A 24363-nucleotide genomic window follows, 5' to 3' on the forward strand; every position below is an offset into this window, starting at 1 on the left:
TTGTGTGGTCCTTTGGGGTTGGCTGTTAGCCTGGCGCTTCTGCCAGTGTGGTCTCACTGCCACATACTGATCCGCTAGCTGTGCGGCTGCTTCCAGGGTGCCTGGCTTCTGGTGCAGCACCCATTCTGTCACCTCCGCTGCGCACCATCGGTGAAGCTGCTCTTAGCACATCAAGTCTATTACCTCATCCACGGTCTGGGCACCTGCCCCTCGCACCTACTTCCTGGCTAACTCCCGCAGCAGGTTGGCAAACTCCTCATGGGTTGGGTGGAAGTCCTTTGTAAAGTCCCGGAACTTCAAACGATAGGTGTCAGGGCTAATAGTGTACCGTTTAAGGAGTGCCCTTTTCACTATATCGTAGTCCGCACAGTCCTCTATGGGCACCCCACTGTAGGCCTCCACTGCACGTCCCTGCAGTGTGGGCATCAGATGCCTAACCTATTCCTCTCTGGGTACAGCATGTATCCTGCAGGTCCTTTGAAACACCTGCAGGTGCTCATAAATATTCCCAACACAGTCCTCAAATTTAGAGCAAGTTAAAGATAACAGTCCTGATCCTCTAGGGGGCGCCTCTCCCCTGGGCTGCATGGCTGGTGCCCTTCCCTCTTGGCACCATGCCTCGATGACCTGTGCCCGCTCAGCTGCAGATGCATTGTCCCCTAAGGCCACCAGCTAGATCTTTAGCCCAGCAGCCCTGAGCTCATCATAGGATAGAGGGGCTGGTTGTGCGGGTGAAGTCTGCTGGATAGAGGTCTCTGCAGGCTGTTGAGCAGGGATCTCTGCTGTTTGGTTGTCTGGGGTACCATGCTGTCGGTGCCATTCCCTCAGCGCCTCTCTCATCTCCACCCTGTTTGGTGAATGGCTGATGTCAATGCCCTTGGCACTGCACAGAGTTATGAGGTCCGCCCTGGACAGATTGGTGTAGTCAGACATTCTGTGCGTTCTCCTGGCTGCAGTTATTCTTCTCCTGAATAACTCGGCTCTCCTGACTGCTGCATGAAAAGCCGCCTGGGGTTATCCCGCCGCTTGCCACCAGAGATCTGTGGCAGGATGGACCGCCTATGCCACCCTGTCTGTTGTTGGGAACCAGCTGGGCTTACTTTGCCACCGATCCTTTACGTTATCCCAAATGCTCCCTCTTGCCGCAATAGGAGGGGCTTACAATGCTGCCACCACTGAGCTCCTTTATGGCACTCAGAACCACATTCCTTCTTGATAACTGTCACTGCTAGTGTACTCCTGTGCTGGTACACTTGGGCTGGTAACTCCGGACTGCTTACTATGGGTTAGGGTTGATGTGGATGGATCTGCCTATTACTGGCAGATAGATGTAAATCCCATGCATACAACTGGCAGGCCAGTAGGGTTCCCATGCCTACATCTGGCAGACCTATGGAACTCCAATGGCTATAATTGGTAGACCTATAGGGTTCCCATGCTTATAACTGGCATCTTACAAATATAAAACAGTTACAAATTTATGAAGGTAGTCCAACTAGTGTGCCACACCCACCCCATGTAGGTTCTCTTCATTGACCTCATTCATCATCTGAAATTCCAATACTTAAAGATTTCAGCCAATAACAATAAGAGTATGAGATTATTTTCCCTGAAACAATTTGATTGGCTCAAATTGTTTAGGTTTATGTGTTATCCATTCCATTGTCAGGTAATCTGATATAGATGTCCTAACAGTCCATGGGTTAGTCAAAGACCAGTGGAAGTGTGAGGGATGTGACGAGTCTGCATTCCAAATAGCAATTTGCTATATTTATACTCAATCTAGATTACAGTCTCCATCATCAATTTCAAATTTGTCTTGCTTCCGATAATAGAAATTATGTGTTAAAAATAAAATTGCATAACCAACATAAACCACCAGATGTCATCAGAGAACACAAAATAATGGTGTACACACTCAACACTTGGCATATATTCATTAAATAACAAATATTTATTGTATATTGTATCCTAAATTAAAATTAAAAAACAGTTCAGTGTTTTGATTCTGCAAATATGTGAAGGCTTCCACCTGATCTATTGCAATTGTCCCGGGTTCCTGTATAAAAACAAAATTAATTAATTTTATGTTTACAGAGGAAGCACTTCTTTCCTTTCTGTGAACTATTGCCTCCAAGACAAATATTTTATGAACTGTCTGGTTAATTGTAATGGATGCAGTCTTTTCTCACTTCTTTGTCTCTCTCAAGCCAATCGGTCACTTGGTTTGCTGTTTGCGTTGCAGCCCCTTTTCAAAGTGGGATTTGCATGAGTATTTATTCAAATTCAGGACTAAAACATTTAGCATGTGTACCCGCACCTTGTTTTTCTTTCTATCAAGTACATTTGTGGAACTATAAATATTCCTGCATGCCCTGGTTGCTGAGGAATTCTGGTGATTGTTGTTCCACATCTCCAGCATACTCTGGCAGCTAAGGGTATCTTGACACACGGATTTACATGTAGACATATTTACCGCACTATGCTAATTTGCGCATACCTTAAGAATAAACACTTGAATGCATATTTTTTGTAGTATGCTGAGACGGATGGACCGCCTATGCCACCCTATCTGTTGTTGGGAACCGGCTGGAATTACATTGCCACCGTTCCATTACGTTATCCCAAATCGCCCTCTTACTGCAGTAGGAGGGGCTTACAATGCTGCCACCACTGAGCTCCTTTATGGCACTCAGAATCACGTTCCTTCTGGAAAACTGTCACTGCTAGTGTACTCCTGTGCTGGTACACTTGGGCTGATAATTCCGGACCGCTTACTATGGGTCAGGGTTCATGTGGATGGATTCCCCCTGGCCTATCACACTGACCAGAGCTGCAGGGTAGCAGCAGAGTAGTGGTACTGGAGAGCTGGGTCCAACCTCAGAATCAGCCGGAGAATGGATTAGATTTAGGGTCTAATCGGCAGGTCACAGAATTACAGCAACATTGTCAAGCAGGGTCTTGAAGCAAAGAGTGATGTTTATTGTTCAAGTGTCCTGACAAGGACAGTTCCACTGATTTAAGGTATCAGTGGTCAGGTCAGATGGAACATCAGAATGATACATTACATGCTCAAACAGGTCATCTTTTATACAGTTCTGACATATCTCCTAGCAGAGGTAAGCCAGCCCCTTCTTGGACCTAGCTGGCTCCAACCCTTCTAGAATATTCCCTTAGATCTCAGGATGTGATCTTGTTATGTTCTTGCCCTTACAATAGCCCTTATCCAAGATGGCCAGAACTGTCTCAGGAAGATTCCATCTTGGATCTCATTTCCTGTTTGGGCCTAGAAAAGGCACTTCCTGTTATGCAGCCTTTGTTTGAGTATTGTGTTTGTGTCTGAACCAGATGCTTCCACAGAACCTTAATCCCTTGTGATTTGGAATACAATTACTTGATACCTCTACAAGATATTTATATTGTTGATACTTTGGACTTGCTTGCTGGACATTTAAGATTTATTTCTATATCAAAATAAATCCTGTTTACTACAGAACTACCTGGCTATTGGGTTCCGTTTGTAATACCAGTAGTGTGACAGATCTAGATTTGCATCTAACACAATTTATCTTCCACATCCCCCTGATTTCTTCAGATGTTCTGTCAATTGTTTAGATTTCCTGTCTGTCTAACAGGAGCTGCATTCAGGTAACGGCCCCCTGTTGTGCATTCAAGTGTTGGTCACTCACATTGAATAGTCTTAATTAGCATTAATGAGGACATCCTCTAGGCTACACAACAGACTTACAAATGCTTATCAGAAATCAAACATATACCTTAGACATGAATGCATTTCCTTGCACCAAGATATGCAAAATGCTTTCAAAACAAAGACTTATTGCATCAGGTATACATCAGAACTAAGGTATTTGCTTTTGAAAGGTTAAAACAGAAAAGACAAATTTTCTACCCTGGTCTCAGAAATAACGATTTCCTATCTCACAATATACACAATATCAAAAATAAGTGCACGTGCAATTATATAAATAAATGCCCTGCGCTATTTGCTCTAAATAATTTATACCAAAAGTTAATTAATAGTGATCCAGTCACATATGCACTTTACATTTGTATGTTTTGGATGCAAATGTGTCCAACTCTACATGAAGCCCAAATTGTCTTTTCTTATGGACTCAAGTAACATTCAAGATTTATTGACCTTTATGAAAGCACAATGCTATATAAGCTAGTGTAATTTACAGTCCTATGGTATTCTAAGGATTCTTGTTTCACATCACTTGGTAAACACAGGTGAAACACTAAGAAAATAGATCAAAGATTATCATATTGAGTAAAGTTATGTCTTTCTTTAGTTATCATGTGTGAACATTTCTTGCTTTTTTATTATGTCTGGCATTTATGTCTGGAACTTGTTAACTTCCACATGGAATTCTATGGGAATGGAAGATAATCGCTTATGAAGTGTGCCAAGAACATTTATGTATCTTTATTATACAATTTAAATTAACTTTGTCCAGTATAGCAGCCTCTGCCAGCTCCCTTATCTAATAGCTTATCAAATAATCAAACAGTCAAAAAATATATCATCTCTATTTTGTTAGGATACCTCTCCTAACTACCTTTACCTGTCACCGACCGCACTGTGAGCACTCGTGCCTTGGAATTTTATTGTAAGGGAACACACAGGTTTCCAGTCTCAATCTCACTTTCTCCTATCCCTTAGGTTACAGATTTAACTGGTCCCTTCCCCAACACAGGCACACACTTATATACCTCTCCACAATTGCCACCGTCTACCTATAAGGCCCGTAGAATGCCTATGATTTAATTAACCAATTGTGCACACTCTGTGCTCTGATAGCAAAAATCGTTAACACTTCCCACATTGGTATTTAAAGGGTTAACACAGCAAAGCAATCAATCTATTCTAAACAGACAGGGAATTCATTTAAATCAATGAGGACAGCAATTATTAAATTTTAATGTACAAAAAAGGTTATGAAAACAATTCATAAAAGGTGACAAAATATACAGCAAAACATGTAAAATCAAAAGATAAAGTTTCAGAGTATAAACTTACAAACGAGTTGTATAATCTGCACCAAGGGAAATTGGCTTGGAAAATGGACAATCCATCAATGTTGATTGATTTCCCAAAAGTCTGACAATTTCTTGTAAGTGGTCTCCTCTTCTTAAAAAAACTAACACCTTTCCCCTCCTCCAGGGGTTGGTGTCCAGCGTAGGCCTGTGACCTATTTTACAACCACAATTTACATATTCCCTGTTTAATTCCTAATGCTAAAATGTAACATATCTTTTCTGGTGAGTGTCACATTGACCCAATTTTATCATTATAAATACAATGCAAATTTACCAATATATAGATACAAAACAGGCATCAGTCAAGTATATTAGTTGAGCTGATGCTCATTTCCTCTCATTTCCTGAGTGACAGGTTACTTTATTTGACGTATGGGCTGCCCTTATCCTTAATATTTATGAATTTATGGTTGACCACTAATTATATTGATTGTAAGTGGTGTATTGGAAACAAAATTATATTTGCCTATATAAAATATAGCAAGCCATCACGTGGTCTTCTTCTGTAAGACCACATGCTGGGTTGATTCTATAAAGTCTGTTCAAGTGCCACACATTACTCCAGTACCAGGACATAGTTTACCACATGAGGTGTTAGATGCTGTACATTTCCCCATAAGGCGACAATGTTATCTGGTAGTTCTGGGGTCTGCAGAGTCACATTGAGTTAGGTCATTAACTCTTTGAAAGCAGAGCCCTGCTTTCAGTCATTTTCCTTACACCGTAACTTACAAATGGATTAATTTGATATACAGTATTTACAATGCAGTCTCTTATGATTATTCTTTATTCCCCAGTTATGTTATTTGTTAACAACTCCCTTTTCACTACAAACCTGTACCCAGAATTCTGACTGAACACTCTGCTATAATAATAAAAATAAGGTTTGATTTTGTTTTTGTTCAGGTTTAAAATAAAAGCAGAAAAATTCTTCCTGAATGCGTATTAAACATTTTTCAACTACTCAGTAAACATACAATAAGGGTATAACTGAACTCCTTTAAAAACAGACACTTCCATGTAGTGTCTGTGTTAATCTTACATGTAAAGATATTCTACAAAACACAGTTTAATATTTTTGGTGAAATAAGTTGGCAATTAGACAATTTCCGGTTTGCTGATTATTTTCCAAACATCAGTATTGCCTTATCATGGCTTATCTATTCAATTAATTACATAACCAAACACCTCTTTCTGGGCTTCAGAGGTAGATGTTGGAAACATATCATGAAACTACTTGCTATTGAAAGTATACTACTGATTATGTGACAATTATTTTTCCAATAAATAGGGCTGTTTAGTAAATTAGACTGTACTTAACTCGCAGAAACTTGTCATAGCAGCTATAATGAAGAGATGCAATGCTGCATCCCACACTAACCTTGTCCTTCCATTATAGCTTATAAAATGGATTTAAATAGTGTTCACCTTTAGCAATACGAGTCAGGGTTTTTGTAAATGCAGAGTTGTGAGTGCAGCGTAAGCAAGTGACATCAAACAAGTTTGCATAACCAGCTTCTCTAGGTATTTACATCTTATTGCAGTCACCAACTCAGGAAGTGGAAAATAGTTCAACAGCATCTACTGACACTGCTTCTACCTGACCTTGATTACTACTTGGGCTACTTTATATACTGCAAATAAAGAGCAAGGAACATAGTCTCTTCAAAACTTCTTTTTTAAAATATGCATTATTTAACATTTTGTCATGAAGGGGGAAAATCTCAAACAGCTAAGCAATTTAAACAAAAGGAAAATAATTTACAAAAAAACAAAACAACGAATAAAGACGATAGATATAAAAACTATTTTTTTATTGATGCACATTTTTTCACTTTACAGATTCTACAAGTGTTTTTGAATACTATTTTCATCATCATCATTTATATAGCGCCACTAATTCTGCAGCGCTGTACAGAGGACTCCCTCATATCAGTCCCTGCCCCATTGAGGATTACAGTCTAAATTCCCTAACAGAGAGGCGCAGAGAGGAGTCAGTACACTGAAGAAAAGACAGAAGAGAAAGAGAAGAAGACAGAAGAAAAGAAGGTCATAGAAAGCACTTAAATAAAGAGATACAGTGTGATGAAGAGGGCACAAACTGATGAAGTGGCAAAGGTATAATGAAGGAGGGCACAGTGTGATGAAGGAAGCTGCATTGTGGTGAAGGAAGGGACACAGTGTGATGAAGGAGGGGAAAAAGGGGGAATTCACTAATGGGAGGGAATACTAGGAGCAGGAGCAGGGATAGAGAAGATCAAGGAGTAAGGGAGGACTTTTGGAAAGTTTTATTCTATTATGAAGACATGAGGGAGAGGTGGAGGGACACAGGATGGATAGCTTTATATCATGTAATATGGTTTATATTATACTATATAGTGTTAAAATGCATTTAAAATTAATTTAACTACCAAAACCCCTAAAGTTCCATATCACAAATTTCCACTTCGACCACTGAGTAACACAATAATAAACTACTAGCATTAGATGTAAATGTAATGCCTGGGGATGCTGCAGTTGGACTTGAGCACCCAGGGGCTACTAATCACAATGGCATCAGTAAGAAAAGAGATGGATATTGTCATTTACCAGTCCAGGAAGAGAAACTACATCTCCCACAAGGCAACTGTGAAAAGGGGATGGAGCCTAACAAGACTGAGAAACCAGAGAGCAGGGGAGGGGGGAGAGAGAAGAGCACCCTGAGAGAGACCTATGTAATCGTAGAGCTTATACTCATTTCCTTAACTTCTCTGTGGGGCAAAATTCTGAATTTGACATATGAGTTGCCCTTCATCATGCTATGGAGGAATATGTGGTTGATCACTACTCTATGTTCACGACACCCCCCTTTAATGTACATGTAAAAGGGTCATTATCGATAACACTCAGCTCATTCTAGTTGGTGATAGAAAAACATTTGTAATTTTTGCCTATGTTGAGTGTTCTATAAAGCTCTCCCACATCTCAAAAATTATTTAACTCTGATTTCCTTTGCCAGTGTGGCCTCCAGCCATTCCATTCTAAATATATAAAACAACTTTTCCTTGTTATGAGCCGCGGCGGTACTCGCCTCCGCCGCGAATCGTCTCCTGGACTCCCCTGCGTCCCGGCCGTCACTATGACGACCGGGACGTCACTTTCGGCCGTGACCCGGCTGTTGCCAAGGCAACTGTCGGACGCTTCCTCCTCAGCGCCGCGTCCCGGCAATGAAAGAAAGCCGGGCGCGTGCGCAAATCATCTCCACTAGCCTGCAGGCTAAATAATGAGTGATAATTAAACATATGCAGGGGGCTGTGGATACTTCAGAGCCAGGCTCTGATGGGCTGCTTGTAGTATTTAAGGCAGGGAGGGCTTAGCCTCCCTGCCGGTTATAGCTTCCAGACTCCTGTTTGCTGCCTGCTGTGTGCTGTTGGTGAGACAACCTTTGGACTTTCGTTTACCGTGTATGACCCCTGCCTGTACCTTGGATTTGCCTTCTGCCTGTGCCCTTAACCTACTGGCTTGAACCTTGGATTCTGCTAAATTTTCTCGTGACCCCAACCTTTCGTGTGTTTTCTGACTATTTTACCCAGCAAGTGAACCCTGACCTCGGATTGTTCTCATTATACGCTGTCTGCCATAACTCTCTGTTCCTGGGTTCTCCACAGTCGGTACACATCACACGACCCTCCGTTTATCTGCGGCCAAGTGTGTCCCCATCACTAGGGGCAACAGTGAACACCAGACTTTCGGAGCAGACTCCGGGTGTTGTTGTACTGACTGGAGGGGTTCCTAACATTATAACCGGCCATAAACTTTGGAGAATTCGCTTCCATGGATGATAACGGGGCGAACCTTTCTCCAGCTCAAGTTCTGGCAGGTCAGATCCAATCCATCTCTCAAGTGGTCCAGAATCTGGTTCAACGTCTGTCTGCTCAGGAAGAGGCCACCAGGGCCGCGCAAGTCCAGCAAAACCTGTCAGCTCCTGCCGTGGAGCCCAAGCAATCGATTTTCTGGGGACAGAAGTCTCTTCCGTAACTTTAAGGAGAGTTGTAAACTTTACTTCCATCTCCGACCCCGCTCCTCCGGCTCTGAACAACAAAGAGAGGGTATAGTCATTTCGTTGCTTCAGGGGGACCCGCAGTCCTGGGCCTTCAGCTTGCCTTCCGACAGTCCTTTGCTGAGGTCTGTGGATTCTTTTTTCGAAAGCCCTAGGCCTCCTGTACGACGACCCGGATCGGGTAGCCTCCGCTGAGGCCCACCTCAGATCCCTAAAACAAGGCCGACGCTCTCCGGAGGAATACGCTGCCGAATTCCGGAGCTGGTCCACTGACAGCGAGTGGAATGACCCAGCTTTACGCAGCCAGGTCCGTTTGGGGTTATCAGAACAATTAAAGGATTCCCTGGTACAGTAATCATCACCTACCTCCTAGGAGGGACTTATGCAGCTCACGATCAACATTGATAGACCCCTCAAGGAAAGAAGAGCTGAGAAGAAAGCACCCACTCCCTGTACATTCCTTTCTGTGCTTCCTTCTAATATGGAAGCTGCGGAACCTATGCAGCTAGGCGCCTATCGCCTCTCCCAGGAAGAGAGAACTAGGAGACGCACATTGGGCCTCTGCCTATATTGTGGAACCAAAGGTCACCTTCTGCGCTCCTGTCCCAACACGTCGTTAAAAGATCAGGCCTAGAGAAGGTGGAAGAAATTCATCTAGGTCTGCAGTTCATGTCTTCCAAAAATGCATTAATAGTTCCCGCTCATTTTTCCTGTGGATCACACTCCTCTGTCATCTCAGCATTTATTGATAGCGGTGCCGCAGGCAACTTTCTGGATATCCATTTTGCCAAGTCCATTGGAATCCCTTTTATGAAAATGAATTCCGCTATCACTGTCTATGGTTTGGATGGGGGTCCCTTACCCGGAGGCAGGATTTCCTTTACGACTCCGTCATTACAACTTACAGTTGGGTCTCTTCATTCCAAAACCCTGTCTCTTCTCCTCATTGATTGTCCTTCCGTTCCACTAATTCTGGGTCATCCCTGGCTCCACCTCCATAATCCAGTGATCGACTGGAATCTTGGAGAAATTACTCGTTGGAGTACTCACTGTTCTCAAAATTGTTTGGCCATGTCTCTTCGGCTTCTGCAGCCGCTACCGGATCAACTGCCTTCTGCGTATCGTGATATCCAGGACGTGTTTTCCAAGAAGTCGGCTAATTCTCTACCTCTGCTTAAAGACTTTGATTGTGCCATTGAATTACTTCCAGGATCCAAGTTGCCCAAAGGAAGGCTATACTCCCTTTCTGGCCCTGAGACTAAGGCAATGCAAGCTTATGTGGAGGAAAACTTGCAGAAAGGGTTCATTAGACCTTCAAGGTCTCCTGTAGGAGAGGGGTGTTTTTTCGTGTCTAGAAAGAACGGTAGTCTTTGCCCGTGCATCGACTTTCGTGGTCTGAACAAGATCACCATCAAAAACACATATCCGCTCCCGCTCATGTCTGTCCTGTTTGACCAGCTGAGGGTTGCTACCATATACACCAAGATTGATCTCCGTGGCGCCTACAATCTCATACGCATCAGGGAGGACGATGAGTGGAAGGACGGCCTCCAACACTCAATCTGGCCATTATGAGTATTTGGTCATGCCCTTTGGCCTGTGTAATGTGCCTGTAGTCTTCCAGGATCTCATTAACGAGGTTCTCCGTGAGTTCTTGGGTCATTTCGTGGTAGTATAACTGGATGACATCCTGATATATTCCCAGTCTCTCCCTCAACATCGTAATCATGTCAAACAGGTTCTGCTTAAACTCAGAGAGCATAATCTTTTCGCCAAACTTGAAAAGTGCGAATTCGATGTCAAAAAAGTGTCATTCCTAGGATACGTAATTTCTCCCAATGGATTTTCTATGGATCCTAGTAAAGTCCAAGCCATCCTGGAGTGGGTACGTCCCACGAATCTGAAGGCAATCCAAAGATTCCTGGGCTTCGCAAATTACTATCGGAGATTCATTCAGGCTTTTTCTGATCTAGTGGCTCCCATCACTGCTCTTACCCGCAATTGGTCACCGGAGGCCATTGCATCATTCGAAACTCTTACAAATGCGTTCACTAGTGCTCCGGTCCTCAAGCATCCAAATCCGCAGTTGCCATTTATTCTGGAAATGGATGCCTCAGAAGTAGGTGCTGGGCCTCTCTTATCCCAGAGGGACCCCGGTGATCATAAAGTGCATCCATGTGCCTTCTTTTCACGCAAGTTTTCAGCTGCCAAAGTCAACTACGATGTGGGCAATCGGGAACTCCTGGCAATCAAGTGGGCGTTCGAGGAGTGGCGTCACTGGCTTGAGGGAGCAGTTCATACAATTTCAGTCTTCGCTGATCATAAAAACCTGTTATACATTGAATCTGCCAAACGGTTAAACTCCAGACAAGCTCGATGGGCCTTATTCTTTACCCGTTTCAATTTTGTCCTAACCTACAGACCTGGTTCTAAGAATACAAAGGCGGATGCTTTGTCCAGGAGCTTTCTACCTCATCAATTACCCACTGGTGAACCACCACCTATAATTCCGGCTTCTATCATTCAAGCTGGGTTGACCCAGGACTTAGGAAACACCATACATCAATTTCAGAAGATAGCCCCTGCTGAAACACCTGCCTTTTTGTGCCAGTGCATCTTTGTAGAGCTGTCCTCACTGAGGTCCATGAGATTAAATCAGCCGGGTATCTATAAAACCCTTGAAATCCTTACACGTTCTGTATGGTGGCTTTCACTGTCCTCGGATGTTGAGAGCTTTGTCCGCTCTTGTGAAGATTGCGCAAAATATAAAACCTCCAGAATCTCTCCTTCAGGTCCACTTATGCATTTGTCTACGCCTATGAAACCCTGGACACATCTATCAATGGATTTTATTGTGGATCTGCCATTTTAATCAGGAAACAACACTATATGGGTGATAGTGGACCGGTTCAGCAAAATGTCCCATTTTGTTCCACTGACCAAGCTCCCTAGCGCTCAAGATCTGGCGGTGCTATTTGTACAGCATGTTTTCTGTCTTCATGGCTTACCCATTGATATCGTTTCGGACCGGGGCTCCCAATTTGTTGCTCAGTTCTGGAGGTCCTTCTGTAGTCTTCTGGGGATTAACATCAGTCTCTCCTCAGCCTATCATTCTAAATCCAATGGACAGACTGAAAGAGTGAACCAGTCGTTGGAACAATTTCTACGTTTCTACATCACAGAATTTTAAAGACAATTGGTCGTCATTGCTTCCGTGGGCTGAGTTCGCGTATAATAACGGATCTCATTCCTCCCACCCAAATCTCTCCATTTCTCTGAAATGTTGGCTTCCATCCAAGATCCAAATCCTTATCATTGCTCAACTATTCTGGTCTTCCGGAGATCCTTTCCACAGCTTCATACCTCAAAACTGTTTGGAAAAAGGTTCATACTGCACTAGTACGGGCCTCGTTCCAGTCTAAAAAATTTGCTGACCGTCATCGGCATGACTGTTCATTTAAGGTGGGGCAAAAAGTCTGGTTATCCACCCGCAATATCAAGCTCAAACAGCCCTGCAAAAAACTGGCCCCTATATTTATTGGCCCATTCCTGATCACCAAACAGGTCAATCCTGTCGCCTTCAGGATAAAGCTTCCTCATTCACTTAGGATACCGGATACTTTCCATTGTTCTCTCCTGAAGCCTGCTATCCCTGCACGCAAGTCTAGGCTCCGTTACTTACGGAAGGCCACAAGAAATTCTTGGTGGAGAAGATTCTGGACTCCAAAAAGGTCCAGGGGCAAATCCATTTGTTAGTTCAGTGGAAAGGTCGTGGCCAGGAGGAAAGATCCTGTATTCCGTGGAGACGCCTGCATGCCCGCAAACTCATTCCCTGGAAAACCTGGATGTCGGGGCCCCTTGACCCCTCCTCAAGGGGGGGGTACTGTTACGAGCCGCGGCGGTGCTCACCGCCGCCGTGACTCGTCTCCTGGACTCCCCTGCATCCTAGCCATCACTATGATGACCGAGACATCACTTCCGGCCGTTGCCAAGGCAACGGTCGGATGCTTCCTGCTCAGCACCACGTCCAGGCAATGAAAGAAAGCCGGGCGCATGCGCAAATCATCTCCACTAGTGTGCGGGCTAAATAATGAGTGATAATTAAACATATGCAGGGGGCTGTGGATACTTCAGAGTCAGGCTCTGATTGGCTGCTTGTAGTATTTAGGGCAGGGAGGGCTTAGCCTCCCTGCCGGTTATAGCTTCCAGACTCCTGTTTGCTGCCTGCTGTGTGCTGTTGGTGTGACAACCTTTGGACTTTCGTTTACCATGTATGACCCCTGCCTGTACCTTGGATTTGCCTTCTGCCTGTGCCCTTGACCTTCTGGCTTGAACCTTGGATTCTGCTAATTTTCTCGTGACCCCGACCCTTAGCGTGTTTTCTGACTATTCTACCCAGCTTGTTCTCTGGATGCACTGCCTGCCATAACTCTCTGTTCCTGGGTTCTCCACAGTCGGTACACATCACCCGACCCTCTGTTTGTCTGCGGCCAAGTCTATCCCCACCACTAGGGGCAACAGTGAACACCAGACTTTCGGAGCAGACTCCGGGTGTTGTTGTACTGACTGGAGGGGTTCCTAACATTCCTTGAATAGTTTAATTGTAGAAATTCCAGGCTGTAACCAGACCTGCAAGATAGTTTTTCTGGCTGCTGTGCTTATTGCCAGAAGAAGCCTTTCTTCTATTTCTTGGGATTTTCTGTCCTTGGGAGATTATTCCCAGTATTGCCCACTCTTCTGTAAAGTGAAGAAAATGAACTAATTCTTCCATGGCAAAATTTCTTACTTTAAGCCAGAAAGTCCTTACTAAGGGGTATCCCCATAGGCAATGAAATATATTTGCTAGTTCTTCGTGGCATTTAAGGCAGTGATTTGATGGGGATGAACCTATTTAGAAGCTGCAGTTAGGTGATAGATATGATCTATGAAATATATTACAAACTAGTTTAACCTACATACTCACAGATTGTAGATTCATGTAGGGTCAGAAGAGTATCCACAGACAGCTTAGGGAAAGGGTGTAACCAGTGAGTAAGGCTTGTTGTTTTGTAAATTGCTCACTGTTTATGCCCATCTTCCCCTTCACAAGACCTTTACGTACTTAAACTATGTTATCTAAAATAAAGACACGGAGACATATATAAGGTGGCTAAAGAAGGTCACAGTTTTATTAATTAATTTTGGTGGCGGAAAAAGAGCACTGTGGGACAGCTACCAGACTGATACCCAAAAACTAGCGTGAAAATGGCGAACCGCCGTACATCCACTTAAAACGGAAACAGAGTGACTGCACCCTCTCTAAACTCACAATGCCCTCTCTCATTGAGCTGGACAAGGGACCCTCCACACTGAAGGACCAGAGTTAACGTTGCCTCGAAGGGGACAAAGACCTGCGGCCAATCACGATAGTGCCATATATATCAGCTTCTGATCGCAGTGCCTTCCTACCATGCTGCAGCCTTATGGGCAAAGCAGCCAGCCACCATTCGAGCGAATAAAACCCCTCACCTCCAACAATATTCTCTCAATGAAAATATCTAGTCCCTCATCTGTTAGGTGCACCCAGTCTCTCCTGTAAAGATGTTCCTTTTCTGCTGTTATTGCTGGGTGATCAATAACAAAACCCCCTAGGGGCCTAGTTACTTTAGGAATGGCACTGTTGAGTTTCCTTGCCATTCTTAAAATGGTCTTTTGTGGGTTTGCTGACCTCCAAGTTAGTCGGGGAATTAAAGCGTACCAGCCTATTGTAGTGGTCGGCCATCTGGTTCTAATAAGCTGTAAGTAAGCTCTAATTTGTATAATAAGATCCAGCGATAGATCATTACCGCCCAAATGAATGACTAAGATCTCGGGGGCACCCTACTGCTCTATTTGTGAGTTAACAAAGGCAGGATGACGGGCCAACAGAGACCCCGTCTACCTAGCCAAGTTATCTCAACGTCAGTCAGTATATCAAACCTTGCTTTAGCCCTCATGTGCCTGGCCATTCAAAAGGTGCATTTAGCTGATGAGGGAAAACCTGCAGGAAGAGATAATGTGTTAAACACAGAAACATAGACAGTGAGAGTTGGCCATATCGCCCAGAAGTGCTGGCATAAAGGGATGATGTAAAGTGTAGATAATGGCAAGCAGTGAGAGTAAATGGTATGAAAAAGTGGGGGATAGGTCACCCAAACAAAGTTAAAAACCCAAATAAAACCCAGGAGGCTCACCACTAATCAGGCCTTGATCCAGGAAAAAAACAGGAAAATCCCCTCATACCCTCACGTAACGTAATGAGGGGATGAGTCTTGGGTAACCAGGGGCCCGATTCATCAAAGTTCGCAAACGCATACGCATCTGCATTGCATACTTTGAGTGACGTAAACCGAAATAAGCACCTCAAACAGCAAAAACACACCCCCATGTGGTCTAAGTGAGGGATATAAGCAGTGCAAACGTTAGAAAACACACACACCTGCGGATCTTTAAACATGCTACAAGCACAAGCGACGGACCGTACTCAACTGATTGACGGCAAGCCAAGCAATGCAAACCTCACGCCCACTGTGGGAGGGACCAACAGTTTGTTTACACACAACACAACACAAATGCCTGGGGCTTATTTTAACGAGATAGCTCTTACTCATTAATCACTGACAAATAACAATGATGTGCAACACTCTGAACGGTTGTTTTTCCTTTGCTACTAATTAGCGTAATACACACTTGTAACAAACACATTGCTCACGATCTTTCTGTGTTTAGGATTTCAAGTCACCATATAGTATGCAAAATGCATGGACATGGCTACATTAAAAACACATGAATAACGAATGTATCAAAATGTATGTGCTGTAAATACATCTTTCGCCTTTTCAGCAAAATGCATAGCATACTCTTTCATAAAGGATACACACAAGAGTCTATACAACCTCCACATAGAGGAAGGGTTTCTGTCTGGATTAGAACTCAGGAATGACTGTATGCAAAGTGGGACAGCTACCCACTACCCCAACCTGAGACATGAAAATACACAGACAACACCAACATTACAGCATGCGTGCTACACAGGCAACTCACACTTAATACTACTCCTCATTATTCACACAAATTACTCACAAAATACCAATCTCACAGGTAGCTCACTGGTTAGCACTTTGGACTCACAACACAGCAGACATGAGTTCAAATACTAAGAATACCCATAACTAATGTGTGGACTGGACTCATTATCCTAACAAGAACACACAGGAATGTGTCACAATGGTTTCATTTTTTATTTTGGATTTGTTATATACGCTCAACCATATTGTAAAATATGCCCTCTGATTTTTCCTGTTTTGAAAGAAAATCTTTATTTGGAGGGAAAATCCGAGAAGCCTCACGGCCTACAATTCACATGCACATTATTCGGTGCATGCTGACATTGATTATTCAGAATGGACTAAGAGGGGGCGGGGGGTTGTAGGGGACAGCTTTGAGTTAAATGCAACATTGTCAGCAAACAGACTGTCATCTGGATCCACGGCGTACACGTTATGTCATGTACTCAGCTTTATCCAAACAGGCCGCTCTCCACACTCCAGTACCATGGTCCTTTGCCTCGCTTGCACTTCTGCCTTACACCATTGATGCCACTTCTGGGTACACTTTAGAGCAGGCCTGTCCAACCTGTGGCCCTCCAGATGTTGTGAAACTACAAGCCCCAGCATGCTTTGCCAGTAGACAACCTGTTGATAGATAGAAGGGCATGCTGGGACTTGTACTTTCACAACATCTGGAGGGCCGCAGGTTGGACAGGCCTGCTTTAGAGGTTCTCTTCAATGTGTGACTGGCTTTGCTCTGATACTTGAACGTTACCTTGGACTATCACTACAATGACATATGTATTTGGGGGAATTGGTAACTAGCTAGGGCGTTTGACCTTTTTGTAATGTTTCTTGCACACAGGGCCTACAGATGCAATACCTCTTATAGGGGTGGCTTGTTCGTGGAGGATACATGTTTATTTTTGATTACATGCAAAGAGCAAATCACAATCTTTTCTGCTAGCTAAATCATGATGGACTTCAAAACAATCCATCTTATTTAAATGTTAATCTTTTTGGATTCTTATATACAATTTATTTTTGTCCTTACACCCACATGTAGGATAATTAGATGAATCAAGACACACACACCAAGGATGCTTTTTAAAAACTGTATAAAAAAATTGCATATAATAACAACCAAAAAAATATTTACAGGAATGAAAAAAACTATTTACATATAAACTTAAGAAAAAAAAAAACCTATTCATACAAGCTCTCCCAATACACCAATTTCTGCTCCAGCTCCTGCATTACTTTGTCCTGCTCCTTTTGGAGCTGCTTGATTTTTGCAAAAGATGCAACAATTTCTGGCCGCATCTCTGACAGGGTTGGTGGGGGGGGAGGCCAATGGTCAGCTTCCTCCATGTGTGCTGCAAAGAAGCAGAAAATAAAGATTACATACATGTATACCTATTTGATCAAACAGACAGGATTTACTAGAGATGTGTAGTGTTACATTACTTAAAAATGTTACGCTTCTGGCAAGCAAACCATTTGGACGCACATTAGATGTTGATAATGCGTTTGGATCAATGTACTACATTCTGGTGAGCCACGGGGAGAGGGCCATGGACAGGGTTGTCTTACCCAGCATTATAGGGCCCAGGGCAAAGCACTACCATGGCCCACTACCTACACAATCAATCACAGGAATTAAAAAGAATTGGGTTGATGTTTGAAATTAAAATCAAGTCATTAATATACTGGCAAGTTGACCAGGCTAGTGGACACATTTTTTACGGCCCTGACCTGCGTGCCCATGTGTTAATATGGCTCTGGCTGTGGTTTGAGTGTTTCATGTATATCAAAATTATAGCCAGATATTATGTGTTAAACCGGTGGCATTTATGTCACCATTTAATCAACATCATGGCGTCACAGCAGGGATTATGTACAAGTATAATGGACATCTCAATCTTATCAAATTAGGTCCCTCACTTTTGGCAAATACTTACTATCATCAAAGGCCACTGCCTCTTGGCTGCCCGATGCTGCCTCCTCCAAATGTTGCTCCTCCGGGTCAGCCTCCTCCTGCACTCCCACCGGCTGGGCCACTTCCTCCTCCTCCCCCGCTGCCACTGCCACTGGCACCGGCTGGTCCACCTCCTCCTGCGATGGCAGTGCCACTGCCACCGCCACTGGCTCCTCCTCCGAGGACAGTGCCACTGCCACCGCCACTGGGACCTCCTCCTCCTCCGAGGACAGTGCCACTGGCACCGACACTGGGTCCTCCTCCTCCTCCGAGGACAGTGCCACAGCCACCGCCACTGGGTCCTCCTCCTCCTCCGAGGACAGTGCCACAGCCACCGCCACTGGGTCCTCCTCCTCCTCCGCTGCCTGTGCCTCCATCACTGCCCGGCGGCGTTGGCGGCGTTCCCAGAGTGCCCGGTCTGTTTGAAACAAGGAAATATAAACAAAAGGACATGTTAACACAATCACCATTTGAAAAAAACTGATAGTGTTATGACAATCAGGTGATCATACATATTTAATAAACTTTACATTGTCAGCAGGCAGAAATATTAGCTACTAACAATGCAAGGAGCTAAACCTGATGAACACAAAGCATTTCACATGACTTGTCGGTCCGGCACAGTGGTCTAGTGGTTAGCACGTCTGCCTCACAGCACTGGGTTCATGAGTTCAATTCCTGTCCATGGCCTTATCTGTGTGGAGTTTGTATATTCTCCATGTGTTTGTGTGGGTTTACACCAGGTGCTGCAGTTTCCTCCCACACTCCAAAAACATACTGGTAGGTTAATTGGCTGCAATCAAAATTGACCCTAGTCTCTCTGTGTGTGTGAATGTCTATATTAGGCAATTTAGACTGTAAGCTCCAATGGGGCAGGGACTGAAGTGAATGAGTTCTCTGTACAGTGCTACGGAACTAGTGGTGCTATATAAATAAATGATCATGACCTGGCACAATTTTTTGTATTTTACATAGAGATGTGGAATATCACAGTGGCCTAGTGGTCAGCACTTTGCTCTCACAGCACTGGGGTCTGGGGGTATATGTATCAAGCTGAGAGTTTTCTGGCGGGTTTGAAAAGTGGAGATGTTGCCTATAGCAACCAATCAGATTCTAGCTATAATTTTGTAGAATGTACTAAATAAACCCACCAGAAAACTCTCAACTTGATACATTTACCCCCAGGAGTTCAACTCCCTGATTATTGTTTCATATGTGTGGAGTTTGGAGGCTTGCTCCATATTTGCATGTGTTGTCTAACACACTCCCCAAACATACTACTGGCCGCCTAATTATGTTTTGTTCAAATTTGCCCGTAGTATGTTTTTTCATGTAGGTGAATTTAAGTCTGCAAACTCCCTTGGCCCTGGTAATGATGTCAATTAGTTCTCTCTTTACAGGACCACAGAATTAGTGGATGGAGGTCAAAATCTTTGAATGTTGAGTATACTTTGGAAATCACCCTTTGTAGGGACTACCTCACAGTCTAAAATAGTCTAAATAGGCAGTTAAGTAATGATTGATTAGCTATATCTAGTACACTCTGTAATCTGTTTGCATCTTATGGGAGTTTGCAAAAATGTGTCTAAACACTAAGGTGTTTTGTATTTGAAACGTTCCTTTGAAATCCCGGCCCAATAATTACAACACATCTTCCACTCCAAAATGTTTTTAAGGTTAGACTAGCAAGTTACAGCACTCGGGTCAAGACTTAGAATGCCTGATTTCCACAATCACACTTAATGGTGAGAATCGTCACACAAAAACATTTAGGTCAGTAAATGGATAGCAGACAAATTTAGGACACAGGAGCCAAAGCTTTTTGGGTGCACTGGAAGGGGCATGACCTTTATAGTGTGCTTGCACATTGTTATGTAGGCCATGTCAGGTGTTTAGGGTGAACATATTTACAAACATAGGGCCTGATTCATTAAGGATCCTTAACTTGAGAAACTTCTTATTTCAGTCTCCTGGACAAAAGCATGTTACAATGCAAGGGGTGCAAATTAGTATTCCGTTTTGCACATAAGTTAAATACTGAGTGTTTTTTCATGTAGCACACAAATATCAACTTTAAACTTCAGTGTACAAATAATCTATCAAGTATCTGTGTACTAAATGAAAAAACAGTCAGTATTTAACTTATGTGCAAAACAGAATAATAATTTGCACCCCTTGCATTGTAACATGCTTTTGTCCGGGAGACTGAAATAAGAAGTTTCTCTAGTTAAGATCCTAAATGAATCAGGCCCATAGAGCAAATATATATGTGTAGACATGTTTTTGCGATTATTAGAGAACTCACTTATTCTAATCTCACGACAGAGCTCTTCCAGAAGCTGGGGCTGGCGGCGCCGGAGATCGCTCCACCGCCGTTGGAGCTGAACGATGCTTCGCCGAATATTATATCGGAGGCGGAGGTGTCTGCGGACCCTTTCATAGGCCCGCACCTTGACTTCGTTGGACACATACCTTCCAGAGGGTACATTGTCCATACCCTCTGTAAGGACTCGCAGTTCACGCCTGGCGAAAATAGTAGCCCCCATTTTGGAATAATGTCTATCACACAAAATGGGGGCCTCTGCATTCCGATTGGTTCGCTGAGCACGTATGGGCGTGCTCACGTCACACGCGGAGCTTTCACACACCTGTGTTGTGTCTCTGATTGTCTCTCCCACCAAGAACATGGCGGGCGCCTGCACTGAGACGAGTACTGTGTGCTCTGCAATTAGGAAGAAGAGTGTACACCTGGTTTATTAATTCAAAACTCCATTTAAACCCATCTGTGCTTTGGTTTAGTGCCTGTTCATTCGCTTTTTTGCCTGGATAGAGCACAATCAAGATTTCATTAAATTTGGATGATTTGCCTAAGAAGCCAACAACAAACAGTAAGTACAAAACTAAATCAGAGATTGTAAGATTTCAAAATTGTTTGTATCTCCTAATGTAGCAAACTGTTTGCTATGAAATATGTGTGGCCGGACTGTAAATAAACTGCTATGGAAATGGCCCTTGGCCTCACATTTAACATGGAAAGTTTTCAATAGTAGCCTACAGTATGCTAAGTTCTTTTTAACCTTATCCATGTTCAACACAATAATAACTAGCTCATTGCATTGATGGACACATGGGTCCAAATTTATACACTTATTTTGGGCACATACCTCCCAAATTGCATTTGGAGTACACACTTAAGTGTGTTGCTGGCTGATTTGTAACCAAATATTAATTACACAATATAGGGTTTGCAACTGAGTGATCTCCTTCATTTTGGTGTGTTGCTAACCTGTAAACCAATGTTATGGTTTGAAAAGTGACGAGTAGCAGTAGTAGTAGGAGAATGTTGCAATAGTATTTGCCGAATATGTCTGTCAAAATGCAGTGGCCAAACTCAATGCTCGTTAAATAGACAAGCCACAATGTTTATTATAATAAGGGGCATGTGTTTTAGACATAGTTAGAAGTTTGTGAAATGGTACCTTATGTAGGGGGTGGATGTGCTTAGATTCTGTATCACCACCTGACTGTGTGCATTGCCTATAAAGACACGACTTATCTTTGAAATAGGAATATGTCTGATGCTGGGCCAAGTAATGTGCAGGCACCAGGGCTTCCAACTAGGCGTAAAAACAATTTCATAGAGGAGGAGCTGGAGGTGCTGGTAGAAGAGGTTCTGGCTAGGTTCCAAAGTGGCAACCGGCAAATAACTGGACGCGAGCGCCAAACGCATTGGCAAGAAATCACACGGCTCATTAATGAAATATCTCCGTATGAGCGTACAAAGGTTGAAGTACAGAAAAGGTACTAATCCGATTTAAAAATAATAGCCCTATTTAACTTTTCTGACTGTGTCTATTTGTCAAATAATATATATAGATATTGCTATAGATAAATATGGATATTGTGACATAGTAGCATTAGTCACCTGTGAGGTGAAACCACCTTGTGTCTCCAATGCATTTGTTGATCAGGCTCTTTGTTTCCAGAAACTAACAGCATGGCCCTTGGTCACATTGACATAATATGTTTACCACATTATCCGCGCTTCAAAAGAGCAAAATCTGTATTACTGTATGTGAAGGTTAAATTGGTGTGATTAGCAAACGTGCAATGTATTTTATTGAAAAATGTGTCATTTTGAGTTGAAGCTACTATGTGAGGCAATAATGTTTGTCTATTCCACAGATGGGCAGACTATAAAGGACGCCTGAAAGGGAAGCTGGTTGAGATTCACAGGCATGCTCAAGGAACTGGTGGGGGGCCTCCACTACGTACTATTTTAACACCCCTCGAGGAGCAGGCGAGGGCTGCAATAGTCCTGGTAGTGATAGTTGGGGTGGGCGACATAGACACTGGCTCTAGCCCATCCCGAACAGGAGAGGCCGCTCCACTAGGTACATGATGAGTTTGCTTACTTAATGTCTGTAAAGCTTTGTATCTGTCTGAGTAAAAGTGTCAACTCTCAGGATGTGTGTGTGAAAGTAAACTTCAATTGCACAATGTGTTTGCCTATCACATAGTGGGAAATTAAATTTACACACTGAAGACAAATGGTCTCAATATGTAGGGCTCATCCTAAAATGTGAGACCATAAGTGGCAATGTATGTATTTGGGGACCGGCAAGGGCTGCTAGCACATTCAAGGGAAGCTGACACTTTACCAATGCTACATCACGCGTTGTAAGATGTTTTTGCAAATATAATATCGCACCTTACTCTTTGATTCTAATTACTTTATTTTACTTATTATCTCTCTACAGAATGTGAGCAGCAGGTGCCTGCTTCACAAGTGCATGATGAAGTTGCCCGTGATGTGGAGGAGGCTCAGCTGCCTCCAGCTAAATACGTAAGGCAGCGGGCACTCGCACACGCAGCCCAAAATCTTAAAAACACCACTGATGCACAGAATGTTCACCTGTCACAAATATCGAGCACTGTCCAACACACGGATCAGCAAATCACCAGTCTCACTAACACACTCTCCATTTTCATGAGCACACACACCTCTTTACTGACGACACTCGCCACCAAAATGGATAATTTAAATACTTCAGTGACAAATATTGCAACACTCCTGGGTGATATTTTGCATGCCCACTCCCAACGCACCTCCGGCACAATCCCTTCACCCAGCTCAGATTATTTGTTGGCCAGCCCCCATACCCAGTTGTCTGTTGCCTCCAACCTCCATTTTGAGTCTGACTCCTCCCTCCCTGGTGTGTCTGTCGCGTCCACCCTCCCTGGTGTGTCTGTCGCGTCCACCCTCCCTGGTGTGTCTGTCGCGTCCACCCTCCCTGGTGTGTCTGTCGCGTCCTCCCTCCCTGGTGTATCTGACGCGTCCTCCCTCCCTGACCCTGACCCTGCACCTTCACCTCGTCGGACACAACCCGCTTGCCTTGCCCCATTGCCTGGTTCCTCTGACTCCTCTACATCACGGGTGACAAGAAGTCGGAGTAGGGGAGCCTCCCTTGCAACCCCCTTCAAAAAGGCTCGGAAAAAATAATTTGTATTATTTTAACCTAAAAATATGATTTAATATATGGCAAAAATATGTATAGTTTTTGTTTGGAATAAAAAATTTCCTACTACTGAAATGTGTCTTTATTTGGTAAGGCATATTCCATTATGCTTTTTTCATAACAATACTTGTTATCAACTCTAACCAAAGTATCATCTCCGAACAAACTGCCTGATTCATTAACGTATTCAAACAAATATGTATCTAATATCAGGGTGCTGACCAAAACCATGGCCCTGATTGAGTAATGAACCTAGATGTCAAGGATACATATTTCTGTATGCTGCTCAAAAGCCTTTTAAAATGCAAGTGGTGCAAATTAGCAATAGGTTTAGGGCCCAAAAAAAAATAATGTCTGTATCCTAATGTACCGCACAAATACTTGATAGCTTATTTGTACACTGAAATGTTCATGTCAGCTAGGACCTCTCCTACCCCAAAATTAGATCTCCAATGACATTTTTGGTTTACATCCCCCTCCAAACTCACATGCTTTGGCCTTGCTTAGTTACTTTGCCTTACCTTTCCAGAATGATTCTGGTCCATGGTTTGCTGAAGAAGACTTAAACAAGAAGTGTATCAAGGTAAGCTTCTTAAAGATTTTGCCACAGTGTTTATTTGCCTGAGTAAATTATTTCAAACAAAGCGTGCAACTACAGTGCCCCTTTAGAGGTAGGCCAAATCATCCTGTAAAGGAAGT

The 24363-nt window shown here is 43.4% G+C and overlaps 1 protein-coding gene across 1 annotated transcript; it reads right to left on the minus strand.

The window, feature by feature from the left end:
- Positions 1 to 17373: 17373 nt before the first annotated feature.
- Positions 17374 to 20633, minus strand: LOC142101844 (uncharacterized). The gene is made up of 3 exons (XM_075186283.1): positions 20618 to 20633; positions 18129 to 18563; positions 17374 to 17543 (listed from the first exon to the last, which is right to left on the minus strand). Exons 1-3 carry the CDS (start codon positions 20631 to 20633, stop codon positions 17374 to 17376), a joined length of 621 nt encoding a protein of 206 aa, XP_075042384.1.
- Between the last annotated feature and the right edge of the window lie 3730 nt (positions 20634 to 24363).

This window comes from Mixophyes fleayi, chromosome 9, assembly GCF_038048845.1.
Source record: "Mixophyes fleayi isolate aMixFle1 chromosome 9, aMixFle1.hap1, whole genome shotgun sequence".
Taxonomy (NCBI): domain Eukaryota; kingdom Metazoa; phylum Chordata; class Amphibia; order Anura; family Limnodynastidae; genus Mixophyes; species Mixophyes fleayi.